This window comes from Polyodon spathula, chromosome 1, assembly GCF_017654505.1.
Source record: "Polyodon spathula isolate WHYD16114869_AA chromosome 1, ASM1765450v1, whole genome shotgun sequence".
NCBI classification, from domain to species: domain Eukaryota; kingdom Metazoa; phylum Chordata; class Actinopteri; order Acipenseriformes; family Polyodontidae; genus Polyodon; species Polyodon spathula.
Window position 1 is genome coordinate 66908925 of NC_054534.1, and position 14413 is coordinate 66923337.

Here is a 14413-nt window from a genome sequence, read left to right on the forward strand (position 1 = left end):
TTCCATGTCATGTATCTGGGGCCAGGAGCTGTAGACTTTTCCAACATCACCGTTAACTTGAAATTTTAGAATATCTATTCAGGTTAGACTGTACCAGAGGATTAATACCCATGAGTTAATGGTTACATTTCGTCACCTAACGCTCGAGAGCGTTCTGCCTGTTGAACGCATCCCAGGTGGTCCCTGATTCAAACCCCAGCTTACACACTGTCTCATTGTGTGACTGACAAGTCATTTAACCTGCTTGTGCTCTGTCTTTCAGGTGAGAGGTTGTTGTAAGTGACTCTGCAGATGATGCAGAGTTCACACACCCTAACCTCTGTAAATCTCCTTGGATAAAGGAGTCTGCTAAATAAACAAATACAAATAACAAGTGCTCTGGCTTTTCTGTCCCGTACCACATCATGGATCGTTTATTGCTGTGTTACCTGTTTGACAATGTGGGCAATAATCCTTACACTATCAGGGCACTGGAGCGGACATTTTGAAAATATATTTTAAACAGACTTTAAAGTTATAAGTCTTAAAAGTTGTCAGGATGTTCAATGAAAATAAAAATGACAGGTACGTTATTTAAACAGTTGTAGCAACACGTGGGGATGTATAACGCTATAACCTCGCTATTTTTCTCTTAATTTAACCAGTATAACATTTATTTTTTAACTGAACCACGCCTTTAAAAACATCATAAAATAATTAATAATTAAATATTAGTTTCATAGCATTTCATATGTATTGCCATAGAATATATCAATATGAACTGAACAAGTGTCCTCCAAAAAGATTAACGCTAGTCAGGTTTAATTCTTTAACCCTGTACACACAAGCTTAGCTGTGAAATGCAAACCAGTTCTTTAAATAAGCAGATCACAGTACAGCAGATAAACAAGTTAACCACAGTAAGCAAAACAAAGGGATAGATCCACTAATAAAATAACCATAACTCGTGGATATAATCTATGAGAGTGAAAGGCAAGATATGATTTGCGATTAATGTGATACAACAGGCTTACTAACTAATGTGGGACAGGATTGAATGGAACATCCTAAATGTGGTGACCTACTCTTCAGCAACAATTAAACATTAATCTGCAGACTCCAGCACTGTTTTGAAGGCGCCACATCACATGTTACAGCGAAACAAAATGGAAAGACCTGCAATTTAATTAGTTTACCACTAGGCGCTGCCCATGTAATAAATCACCTACAATTATTATTGTTAAAAAATAATAACGTTCACCTGGCTTTGGGTTTTGATGTATTTATTTAAAAAAAAAAATCATTCCATTATTAAAAATCATGGAACAAATTATGAATTAAATTATAGACAATATTTACAAACACGTCTGCAAACACGTCGCGCCCGCCCTCCGCCTCTGCCAGGATTGTCTCGCCCTGTGTGATGCGCCTGCCTGCGGGAACCGGGATCGCAACAGTATATAAAAAGGCAGTCCGGTGTAATATCACATCCAGTCAGACAGACTTGTTTGAAAATCCTTTTGCGTTGCTTCCGAGCCAACAGTCTACAACAGCAGGCGCACACCTACTGGCTCAAAGTGGGAGTTGCAACGGCATGTATAAGTTCATATTGTATATTTGTAATGCATAAAGCAACAACCTCAGATTACATTTATTACTGACAGTATTTTATACAGTACATACAATAGCAAACAGCCTCCCGGCTTATGTTTATTACTTGACTCCTTCCTGCCAATGAAACTAGGGAACCACCTTTTTTGTTTACATTGTTTGGGAGACCAACCAAACTGCAATCATTAGCCAAACTTCAGTCTGCTACGCCACCTGACTGACAAGAGAAGTGCCCAATAATAAAGATGTTAAATTTGACTTTCCCTTAGATCCAATCAGAATTAGAAAAGTAGGCAGGACTTTTAGTGTCAGGGGACAGCGGGTTTGACTGAGAATAACAACATGAAAACATAGCTAGAACATATGCTTTTGTTCCCTTTAAGTTAAATTGTGAATACAATTTGTTTTCTTACTGAACTAAAACAATTTAAGCTCAAGTTTTACAGTAAAACGTTATGATGAATGTAACCAACCCATAACAGCCGTTGCATTAGCTTATGTTGACAGTAGTCGTCACGTTATCTAGTGTCCAGTATGAAATAGTCTTGTGACCTGTACCAGTGTAACGCATTTTGTGGATGTCACCGCTCTGACTGTTTAGTTTTTTTTAGTTTATTTTTTAACTTTCTGTAAAAATAATCGTAGTATAATATTGTTATTTGCACTTTCTGATAGACCTTGAATGTATACTGTCAGTAATGCCTTGTACTTGTGGCAACTGGAGGAGGTGGATTCGTCCCTTGTTCGTGGTTTTGTATATTTTGGGGCTGTTGGTGGTTCTTCCATTATGTGTCTGGGAGTTGCAGAAATCTGAGGTAAGTAAAATATATTGTACAGTGCTAGTATACGGTGAATCATCAAATGGACATTGTTTTCATTCGTGTTTCTTTTCTGTGAATTGTAAGTATTTACTACATACGTTTATCTAACAATACAGTACAGACGCCAGCTATTTGGACATTACTTAGGCGTGTTTGTATAAAATCTGGGTAATCGCTGAAGCACTACACTTTAGTTCCCATTTTGGGTCCAGATATTTTCTCTAATCCCATAATAACGTCAGGTGGAAGAGGGGAAAGCAGATTATTTTACCAACAATAGGAAGTCATGTTTTGGGCTGCACATTTATCCTAGGTCTGAGAGATTGAATAACGTCAATGGTACAGTACATTTTAGTAGATTTTGATGTAATCAATTTTATTAATTCTTATTATTAAGAGCATTGTCACGGGTTCCCCATGATAGCTTTTTCTGTACAACCCTAGATCAAAAAACTTAAAACGGTACCTCGTAACAGACACTTCCAGTGTGGTAGGACGTCACATGGTCTGATTGTAGCTAGATCACTGAGTGAAACTGAGCTACAACAGCATTACCAATACTTTTACTTCTAGTCTAAAACACAAGCTAAGAACCCAGATATCTTCAACAAAAGAAAATGAAGACAGCCATAATATTGCTAGAGTTAATAAGAGTTAAGGAAATGAAACCTTGATTAGCACTTCTTTAATCCAATTCATTAAAGGCTTAATTGTTCTGCAGTAGGTCAGCCAATGCATACTGTTGAGCCTTTTATAAAGATACTAGAGTTTTGCTTAGGCTTTTGGCGCCTCAATTTCTTTCTCAAGTAACAATAAAAAAAAAAAAAAAAAAAAAAAAAAAAAAGTTGTTGTATCTTTTTACAGGTAAATGTTTTGTTTATAAGGAGATTTCTGACTGGAGGTTTTGTGTTTTCTTGTTTGTTTCTAAGGTTGGAACGCACACCAAAGCATGGTTTATTGCTGGGATCTTTGTGTTTATGACAATACCAATATCACTTTGGGGGATCCTGCAGCATCTCGTAAACTATACTCAGCCTGAACTGCAGAAACCCATAATCAGGTAAGAGAGTGAAATGCTTTTGATTTCCATAGATGCACAGGACAGGAACCCATAAATCACTGACAAAGTAATGCAGCAGAGTTGATAAATAGTCTGTATGTAACCATTTCTTGTATCTAGAAGTTGTTAAATATTATTGCGAGCTCAGTGTTTTTGGCTTTAAAGTCAATGGCAACAACATTATTTTTACTTCACTGTAACTGGATCTCAAATAGATCCATTTAATCTCTGTGCATCACCAAAGGTCTGTTGTATAACAAGTACTGTCTCCCACAACAGTCATTCTCAGTGGGTGGCAGACAAAAGGGTTGTTTTATTGTATTATTTATGCACACACTATTGAGTGATCGATTTGATTTGTATCAACAGGATATTATGGATGGTGCCGATATACAGTTTGGACAGTGTAAGTGGATATTGTTTTTAATTTACTCCTGTATATTAGGCCTGGTAATGAAACCTTTTTCAGGTGAGGTTGAGTCACAACGCACAGGTCTCTTGCCTCCTCAAGCCTCTGCAGTATCCACCTTACAAATTCAAATTTTCTGTGATTGCGTTAACTCCTGTGGCTGGGAGTGTAAGGATACACTGGGATCATAATACATTACTTAACAGAGTATAGTCGTCATGGTATTTCAAGCTATGTTTGCTGGACTTCAAATAGTTGTGTAGAACATTCAGGTAGTGATTTAGACATGTATTAGTCATGGTTCAATATATCACATAATACATTTACTTTTTTTCTGTAATACAAGGTTTACCACTCATCTCTATCCATCATTTTGGTTGGATGCTCATTAGGTAATTTCTTCCATCAGGGTTAGTTGGATAGACCATGTCCTGCCAGCCTGTAATCCTAATTGGGTCTGACAGAGTCCCAATCCCAATTCAAAACAAGGTTGATCTTTGTCTACGGCTGATAGGAGCTAACAGCACTAACCGCTTCAGGCAAATGGAAACATGGCATTATACTGTATGATTTAGTGTTTGTCAGACCTGTTTTTTATCTTGATTATGTGGGAATCCCATTTGACCGAGAAGGCTCCAACATTGGAGGTATTGTATACCAAAAACATCCAGAATGCCACAAATTGGTGAGCTTGTAGCCGCTTCCTTTGCAGCAGTTATTTCCACACACGTTGCACAGCAGAAGTGTAATCCTACAAAGGGAAGTGGTTAATAGTCAATGCATCTTTAACTAAAGTTTAATTTTGAACTGAAAACTGGAATGCATAATCTGACTTTCATTCAAGTGGTGGAATATACTTTAGAAAGGTAGTAAAGACACTATTGATTGTATTGAACAACAAGTATCTCGTTTGTTTTACATAATTCTTGCATCAGTTGCTAAATAACAGACTCTTAATCTTATCGTAGTCCTTGAAGTGAGTTCCTATTAAAGACCCATTTAATCAACTTTATCTGCACAGGATTTAAATCAAAGGCCATCAAAAGGGTTTCAAGTCATGAGACAACTGTGTAACTACATACAAAAATTGAATTGAAGAAGGGAATCTTTTAAGTTGTTTTACACCTATCTACAAAAGAGCTCGGCTTCCTTTTATGTCATTTATGTTGCCTGATGTTTGTTGGACTTAACCAGGGTTGATCTCTCAGTGCTGTTTTGTGAGTTTATCAATAATTTAGCATGTATGTCTTTTTCAAGCTTTCCATTTTTCCAGGCAGTTTTGACAGTGACCATACAGATTTGGTGACCAATCAGATTTTTGTGTTTTCATGAATGTCTGTCTTAGTCTTTACTAATTTTCTTATGAATGATTAATAAATGCTATGGCATGCTTAATATGATTTTTTTTTTTTTTTGGTCTCTGCAGTGGATTGCATTGAAATATCCAAACATTGCAATATATGTGGACACCTGCAGAGAGTGCTATGAAGCCTATGTAATTTACAACTTTATGATCTTTCTTCAAAACTACTTGAGCAACCAGTATCCCAGTCTGGTGTTAATGCTGGAAGCCAAAGAACAGCAGAGACATCTCCCCCCTCTGTGCTGCTGTCCGTCATGGCCCATGGGAGAGTGAGTATAGCATATTTGTTTAAAAAGGCAGAATTTCATACAGTACAGTATATGCAACTTGAAAATCATGCAGTAAACTCAAATTAGTCAGATACAACATTTATTTTTATTTATTTTTAATTAAAAGTTGAGTTCTAAAATAGTTTGATTGATGCCTGCGAAAACATATATGCAGTATTAGCTAAATTATTTAAGAAGGCTGCCATGTTTGTTACACATGTCATGCACGGTTACTTCTCTACAAAGAGATTAGTGTTTAATGTTAGTCCACTCGCAGGATCAAAGCACTACAGCTGGATCTGCTGTAGCACCACTAAGCTATAAGCTGTAGTTCTTAATCCTAATAGTAGCTCCACTTTCTTCCCTAAAGGGTGCTGCTGTTCAGATGCAAGCTTGGGGTGCTGCAGTACACAGTTGTCAGACCTTTCACCACTATTATAGCACTGTAAGTATGACCACCTCAAAGTATATTTGGGATATACAGTACCAATAACTCCAGTTGAGTAAGTGAGGACTGTTGTTGAGTTTTACAACTCTTTATTATTATTAGTACTAGACGTAGTAGTAGAAGAAGAACGACAAGAAGAAGTTGTAGTAGTAATAATAATAGTTTAGTTTTTACAACAAGTTAATATTTATAGGAGACTGAGTTAAACATGAAGTTATTAGTTTTCATTTCAGCTTTAAGTAATTAACTATAGAATAGTGGTTCTCAAACAAATTTACTGGTGGCCGCACTGTTAATTTTTCTTAAAAATAAAAGAATATCATACAAAAAAAAAGAAAATCTAGACGCATGCACTTAATTTTTCTTTCATTTATTTCTGTAATAAAGCCAGTGTGTTTCTCTCTCATTTAAAAAATACAGCAGCCCATGTCAGCTCTGTAGTGGATTTTAATTTGCATGGCCTTCTAATATTATTGCTCTGACAACATGTCAAACTTAGTGGTTAATCAATCATATACATTGATATAAATTAATACAACACCTAAGCTAAAGTACATTAACATAATGAAGTGAAATAAACACAAGAACATTCACTTTCCTGTTCCAATCACATGCTGCACAATTCACAGCTAAATTTAACTAAAGTATAACGATTTGCAATATGATATCATAAAATGTAGAACTGTAATATTCTGTTGTGAAGGCCTTACTTTGCCCCACTGAAATAACTGTAATCCAAAGGATGTCACATAGTAGTTAAAGTTATACATTTATTCTTGTGTGTATTTCAAGCAGAAACAGTACAAAAGTAGACATCATAACGTGCTACCCCATTATAATGCAGTTGTCAGGGACCATAATTGAACACTGTCATTTGTGTTTCGCCTTATAATGAATAGTGCTGTTATTGTTCCTGATATGATTTACAATGGCCAGATTAATATTGCAGCATACCTTGGAAAATGAAGGAAGGAGACACACACAATTTGCAGGTACTCAAATCCACGGTTTATAGGGATGATTATTCCTGGTCCGTGTCAGCCTGCACCACACCAAAAACAAGAAACAGTCTTGCACATTCACACAGCAGCTTGTCTGTGTTCACACTGGGTCCGTTTAGAGGGTTTGGTCTGCCTTCAGTGCGGTTCGGTATGAAGTGTGAACAACAAAGTCTGCTTGGGAAACGAACCGTACGAGTCCACTTAGAAGTCATCTCATCCTTTTGGCAAACACACGGAGTCTGGTTCACTTGCTAAACCTCAATGTGAACAACTGCTGGACTCAGTCCTTTTGCACATAGGAAACAAACTATACAAGGTAACCTGTCCTGGAAGTAAACATTTTGTGCGTTGTTTAGTTCATATTCTAAGGAAACAAGTGCAACAAAAAGCTAAATGTTTGGGGGAACTACATTAGGGTTACCAGACATTGCTGGAAAACTGGGATTATCCCACTGTTTAGCCTAAATTTTTTGTCCTGGTCGGAAACAGTTAAATTGTCCTGGTTTTGCTATTATTATTATTATTATTATTATTATTATTATTATTATTATTATTATTAATAACATTTTTTAAGTACAAAACTGTATCAGCGTGCTCAGCAAGTTAATAGCAAAGTCATTTATTAGCCTGTGTTAGCGCCATTTAAAAATAAAATGAACAATCTTATGAATAACACATTTAAACGGCAATAGCCGATCTGTTTTTTCTAATCCGGCTTTTTGTACAGTTTATGTTTTGATTAGATGACAATATAAAGAAAATAATGAGTTGTTATGATCTGCAATTTGTTATTATAAAGTATTATTTGTGCAGCGCCGGTGAATTAAAGAAACAAAAAACTGTGAAAACAAATGAACGAAAAATTAAATCGGTCCCTTTGCTTGCAGATAGGTGTGAATAGCAAGCAAACATGGTTTCAACTAAACAAACCAGACTGAGTCAGTTTGAAACATACCCAACGTGAGTGCAGCCTTACTCTATTCATAACGGAAAATAGGGTCACAACAAAGCAAAACACTGATCACTATACGTAACATTTATCTTGCAAGTTGGGCCGGTGTTTGGAAAGAGTGGAGAGCTTTTATATTAATCCTACACATCAGTTGCCATTTTAGAAAGTTTACACAAAATTCTGACAAGGTGGTAAATTGGTACAAGGCTAAACGCTTTGATACAGTCTATCAACTATGTTATTTAAGGTGGACACAGACATGGATTTTTGCCATAAAATTCATGTGCTGCAATGTTCGTTCGAATATTCAGGTAATTTCTCTACACTTAAAGAAAACATTACTCCGTACCACTGTTTTCACATCACACTGCTAAAGTTTTCTCTCGTTGGTCAACCAATGAACAGTGAGATTTGTGACGAATGCCTTAATTAATTCTGACGTTGATTAACAGAGGAGTTGCTAGGGGCTACTGGAGCCACACAAAATCCTGCTGGTGGCCGCCTGCCACATATCAATATTGTTCACACAGCAAGAAAGTGACCCATATGTATTCATGTTTGTTTTATTAAAGAATTTGTGAGCTATGTGGAGTGTATGATGAAGGAAACTTCAGCTCCAAAAATGCTTGGACCTACCTGGTGATTTTCAACAATTTATCACAACTGGTATGTTTATTTTCTAATAGATAGTGCACCATTTTTTTCTCTTATCACAAAAGCTCAAACTTTTCTTGCTGTTCCCATTAATTCATAAATAGCCTGTAACTGAACTGCAGTGTGGAAATTTGTATCCATGAATTGTACTATTTTATAATGAGGGCTTCTGATTTTCTGTTTTAACTGATAAAAAAATGATAAAACACCCCCGATACAAAAAAACTATTAATCGTTGGATAGCCGATAAACACCGGAAAAACTGTGGAAATGGAGACTCAATTCACATTGACTTCACCCCTTTCCCATTTAAAACAAAAAAAAACCTACTACAAAAAAACTAAAACAAACTACCTTTCCTTGTGCAGTTGGGCAATGTCCCTCCTTCCTGACTTGTCTCTATCAATGATTCGTTCTGAATAATTTAAACCCATCCCAACTACTGAGTGGCAGCAAATGCCTACCTTTCTTTTGGAGACTGTGCTTGCGAGATTTAAAACAAGGTTACAATTTGAAGGCTTGTTCGCAGATTTAAAGCTATAAAATACGGTTAGATAGAACTAAACAGAATTGTAAATTGTTGCAAAATGTAAAAAAATATGCCTACACCCAAAACCCCCAGAAGAACGTGCCCGTGATCATGAAGATTTCATTGTGGAAGACAGCAAAGGAAAGAAAGTACAACTGAAGTGTGCAAGTACTGTCGAGTTACTGTACATATTGTGACCGAAAAAAAACGGCCAAGCATTTTGGAAAGTAACCGAAAAAACAATAATTTCCTACAGTATATAAAAGCCTGGAAAAAAAAAATACATAAAACTAAGCACAGAAAAATGAAATTAATAAAAGCCGAAAAAACAGAAGCCCTACTTATAATCGAATACCAATATATCTCTTAATAACAGATGTGTGAAATAGTTTGTGGATACCAAGAAGCCTTATTTAGCTTGGATTATCAATGCTTTCATTTCTTTCTACATAACACTTTAACTCTACCAGATTAACTGCTGTTGCTCAACTGTAGACTTTATACTCCCACACACAATGGTGCTTCATTCTTTTAAAGTGTTTACAGAATACCGGTAGATTAAAATGCTGGCCATGAATTGCACCAGTCAAGTCACACACATACTTTATAGTATAATGCACTGGTCAAATCATGTCACCAAGTATGGTCCAAAAATCTGTTCCATCTCAGTTTTTTTTTTTTTTTTTTTTTTTAAATATGTTTCTAATGCCTGTTGATACTGATTCCAGAATATAAATGGAAAACCACCAGTACTGGTTTTAAGTGATCTTAAGTGAACAATTGTATTTTCTCATAATACAGTATTTTGTTTATAGAATCTGCTACAAAATTAAACATTACTAAGTGACTGTATCTTAAGGTTTACTTGTGTATTTTATAATTAGTTTAGCATATGTTGGATTAAAAGTTCAGTTATGTAACTTTCAGTCCTTCAGTTAGGCTCTCATAATTTAAACAGGGCTTCAAAACTGATTTAGGAATGTGTAACTGCATTCAGAATTAACCTGTTTGCTGACGGGAATTCACCTTTTTATTGTAGCCAACCACACATTTTAGTATTGTTTGGCAATGTTGATTATAACAACCCATAAGAGACACGGGCCCTCAAACCCAAATCCAAATTAATTATTTTCAAAAAAGCTCCCGAAAATTAACCAAACAACTCTCTGAGATTTGATTTAGAAGCTTCTAAGTACCATTAAGTTTTTCCTAATAGTATTTGGGTTCCCATTCCTATTTAGAAAAATAAATAAATAAATAAATAAATAAACTCATTGTGTTTCTGTTTAAAAGGCTCTTTATTAACCTGTGCAGTTTTATTACTGGATTATAGATCATCTTCTTACTGGATTTCAATATAATTAAATAAGCATACAGTAACAACAATTTAGCATTCTGGTATTGCAGCCAGGCCTAATCAGATTATAACTCGTATTGATTTATTCTTTGTAACCCACTCAAAGAGAACATTTAATGAGCATGTTAAATCAATGTAACTGTGTAACTGTAATGCTGTTTCCTTCCTTTCCAGTTTGCCATGTACTGCCTTGTGTTGTTTTATAAGGCGCTGAGGGAAGAGTTGAACCCTATCCATCCAGTTGGGAAATTCCTGTGTGTGAAAATGGTTGTCTTTGTGTCCTTCTGGTAATTACCTAAATATGAAATTTTTTGCTCAACCCTGTTGCCTGCAAAACAAAACATAAAAAATGTGCTTTTTATTTCCCTGGCTTTATCTAAAGTAGAATGTATAGCTGTACAACCAGGTATATACCGGTGTGTGTATTTATTACTTGTGTTAAAGTGGATACTTACTAAGATTGCATAGCTTGCTGTTATGCAAACAAAATGGAAAATGAAGAGATGATATTTCTGTTTCAGGCAAGCTGTTTTTATTGCGTTTCTGGTTAAAGTTGGGATTATTTCTGAATCTCACACCTGGGACTGGGACAGTGTGGAAGCTGTTGCAACAGGCTTGCAGGTACGGTTGAGTGCCACATTAATTGCTTTCGCAAGAATTCATAGAATGACATAAAACCTTTATTTTAAGGTTTATACTATTTTTTTTGGTGTATATGTACCTTTTAAAATTATTTTCTTATGGACTTTCTTTAGTGTATATTGTATTCCAAACTCCTCAGATGAGGGGTTTGAAAATGTATTATTGTTCGTGTTTGAAAGTGTGTTTGTCTTTCTATGAAAGTTTCTGAGGTTTATTACTTCTGAAAGCCTTGGTGGATTGAACTGTAAATTTACAACTTCTGCAAAATCATAGGGTAATGAAACAGACACAAATACAGCCTTTTATAACAAACCGTTCCCCCCAAAACACCTCAATAATTCACCACTAAATAGAGCTATGAGCATAATTATTTTAGAGCACACATGATTGGCCTTTTTAGAAAAACACCATTCTAGTTTATATAACCAGACATTTTAATGTCATGCTGTAGTAATTCTAAATAAACATCCATGAAGGTAGGCTTTGGGATCACTCCATAGTCACCAATCAGATTGATGTTGCCAAAATATGCGATGTTACAATATATATTATATATATATCTCATATATATATATATATATATATTTTTTTTTTTTTTTTTTCTGTAGGACTTTGTCATCTGTGTGGAGATGTTTCTTGCTGCGATAGCTCACCAATACAGCTTCACATATAAACCTTATGTACAAGAAGCTGAGGAGGGCTCATGTTTCGACTCCTTTCTTGCCATGTGGGATGTTTCTGACATTAGAGCTGACATATCGGAGCAAGTGCGCAATGTTGGTAAGTGGAAGACTTCTAAGCACAAGCACAGTAATGGCACCTTACTACTATTAAATTAGTAGTTGTACTACGTTTTTACAAATTTGAAATCTAAAATGCATATTAAAATGTTTTAGATATGTTTTGATTTTCATCTTTGACATCAGTGATTGGACAAGCTGTTTAATGTTGTATGTACTGTATATGTAGAAAAGCAGCACAACTGGAAATCACCAGACTAACAAGCAGTGCATAGACAATTTCTGGCTCACGTCCTGCATTGCTGGACCAAAAACTACTACAAGCGGCCAGCTTACACATATAGAACAACCCAAGATCCATGAATAAATCCACCAAATAAACTATATATTTTAAATAAAGGATACAATCTAAATGGAAAGTAAATTAGTCCCTTTTTAAATTTTTTAGGGAGAACAGTTTTAGGCCGCCCTCGGAAAATGTATTTTGCAGAAGAACAGGAGCACAATGAGCACACCAGCCTTCTGTCCGGTGGATCCCAGGAGCCTGCTACAGATGTCTCTTCTATGCCACCTTCCCCCACGGGCCACTATCAGGGACTTGGGCAGACCACTATGACTCCTCACTCTTTATCAGCGCCTGCAGGGCTCTTCAACTCTGCTAATGACGCACAATATGAAGATTTCCCAAATTCACTGCCTCAGGATACTAAGGAACTTCCGGATCAGGACAATCACACAGAGTCCTGATAACTTACGCAACAAGTGCCCTCGCTGTATTGTGATGCCTAAAAAACTTTTAAAACTAATAAGGTATGCTCTATTGCTATGTCTATATTTAGTAAATACAGGATTTTTATTTATTTGTTTTTTTTTCCAGCATTCCCATTTGACCAAAAGCTGAAAGGGTTTTCGTAACACAATGTTGCAGCATAGGGTTTGTCAAAACGGTGGTATTTTTGTTCTTGAAGGACCTTCATGTTTGTTTTGCTCTGGAATGCTGACTGACAACCTGCGCCATGTATCATGCCATACATGGCCGTGGTCTGAAATTCCTAATCATTGTATGCTTTATTAAATACATTGCTTTAACAGCCTACCAATCTGGGCCTTTCTTTATGTTCAGTTCTTAGCGTGCTTAGCAAAAAATATTGAACCTTCAAGCAGAAGCCAGTTGCCAGCTTGTAAGCAAGTCTTTTTTTTTTGTTTTGTTAAATATTGAAATGTTGAAGTGTACTTTATAGAAACACCTAAAACTCTTTGATAAATAGGCCTTTCAAATTATAAGGGCCTTGGGTGACAACAATTTTTCTCAGTGCAGTTCTAATAGACAGATCAGTTAACTAGTGGAATATCAGTAAATTCTATATATATATATATATATTCATATATATCTTATATATATATATATATATTGCATATAGACCCCGTGTGTGGTGGTGGTCTTGGGGACACACACAGGACGGATTTAAAACAAAATAATATGTATAAAATACATTAACAAAACAGGTTACTCTTGATCTCTGCATCATCCTGTATTTGTTCACAGATGCATATTCTCAGTATCATTTAGAAGCAACAACAGATTACGTTCTTGACAATAAGTTAATATATACAAGACACATTTTTAATTTCATGGAATATTCTATTTCATTTACATATTATTGATTTGTTATCGTGGGGTCCCAGTCGATAAATAATTTGATTATTATCGTTATTGTTACAAGCCTAATATGTTTGAGAGAGCAAGGGGATGTTAAAGGGAGGCGGGGGGGGGGGGTTCAGGAGTTGCGCACCATAGACAGTCAAAGCAGATGTTCCAATTGAGTTCCAGTCTGTGTTGGTGCTGTGGAAAGATATGTCACTGTGCCTTACAGTTTCAGTACGTGGAATTGCTTGAAACAAAATTTCCATCATTTGCTCCACCAATCAGAGACAAAGGAGGTAAACATAAGCTAGATTCCAGTACCCTCAGGAAAGTGTGGAATGTAAATACCAAGTTTTATCACCACCAGAGAGGTGGTACTGGTAAAAAAAAAAAAAAAAAAAAAATACATGACCTACTAATGAATGGATGTTTGCCAACGGATAACCTACTATATGGTGCATTACAGCCGTCCAGAATCATTACAGTGTAACACTAGCTGTTATTAATACATGGTTAAAAGGAAGTTCTGTTTCTGAATGGAAAGCAGCCATGCCAAAAAATACATAGTGGGTCCCATAGTGCTAGATATGGAATTCAGGGTATAGCCAAGTGAGACTGAAATAGAATTATGGTCTTGCATAGACAAACTAATTTTGATGAGGTGAGGGTTTAACTGTTTGTTCCTCCATCATGTTTGTTTTACAGATGTATGAGTGAACTGTTCAGACTACTGGCATTATAAAATAAATGTACTAATAATTTGACCCTCTGTACACAAATACAATACATAATTATCATGACTGACCTCTCCTAATTTATATTGTAGATATAAGCCTTCTTTAACCTTTTATCAAGCAAATATTTCCTTATTCCAGCATGGGTATGGGTTATTTTTTAAAAACCTGAATTCAGTACTAGTAAAAAGACACATTA

The 14413-nt window shown here is 35.8% G+C and overlaps 1 protein-coding gene across 1 annotated transcript; it reads left to right on the forward strand.

Moving 5' to 3' along the window:
* Window positions 1-1914: 1914 nt before the first annotated feature.
* Window positions 1915-13166, forward strand: tmem184c (transmembrane protein 184C). Its single transcript, XM_041260200.1, has 10 exons — window positions 1915-2405; window positions 3341-3471; window positions 3841-3877; window positions 5307-5512; window positions 5883-5957; window positions 8486-8579; window positions 10628-10740; window positions 10975-11074; window positions 11704-11875; window positions 12284-13166. The coding sequence occupies exons 1-10, from the start codon at window positions 2289-2291 to the stop codon at window positions 12580-12582; spliced, it is 1344 nt and encodes a 447-aa protein (XP_041116134.1). The 5' UTR covers window positions 1915-2288; the 3' UTR covers window positions 12583-13166.
* The last annotated feature ends 1247 nt before the right edge of the window (window positions 13167-14413 follow it).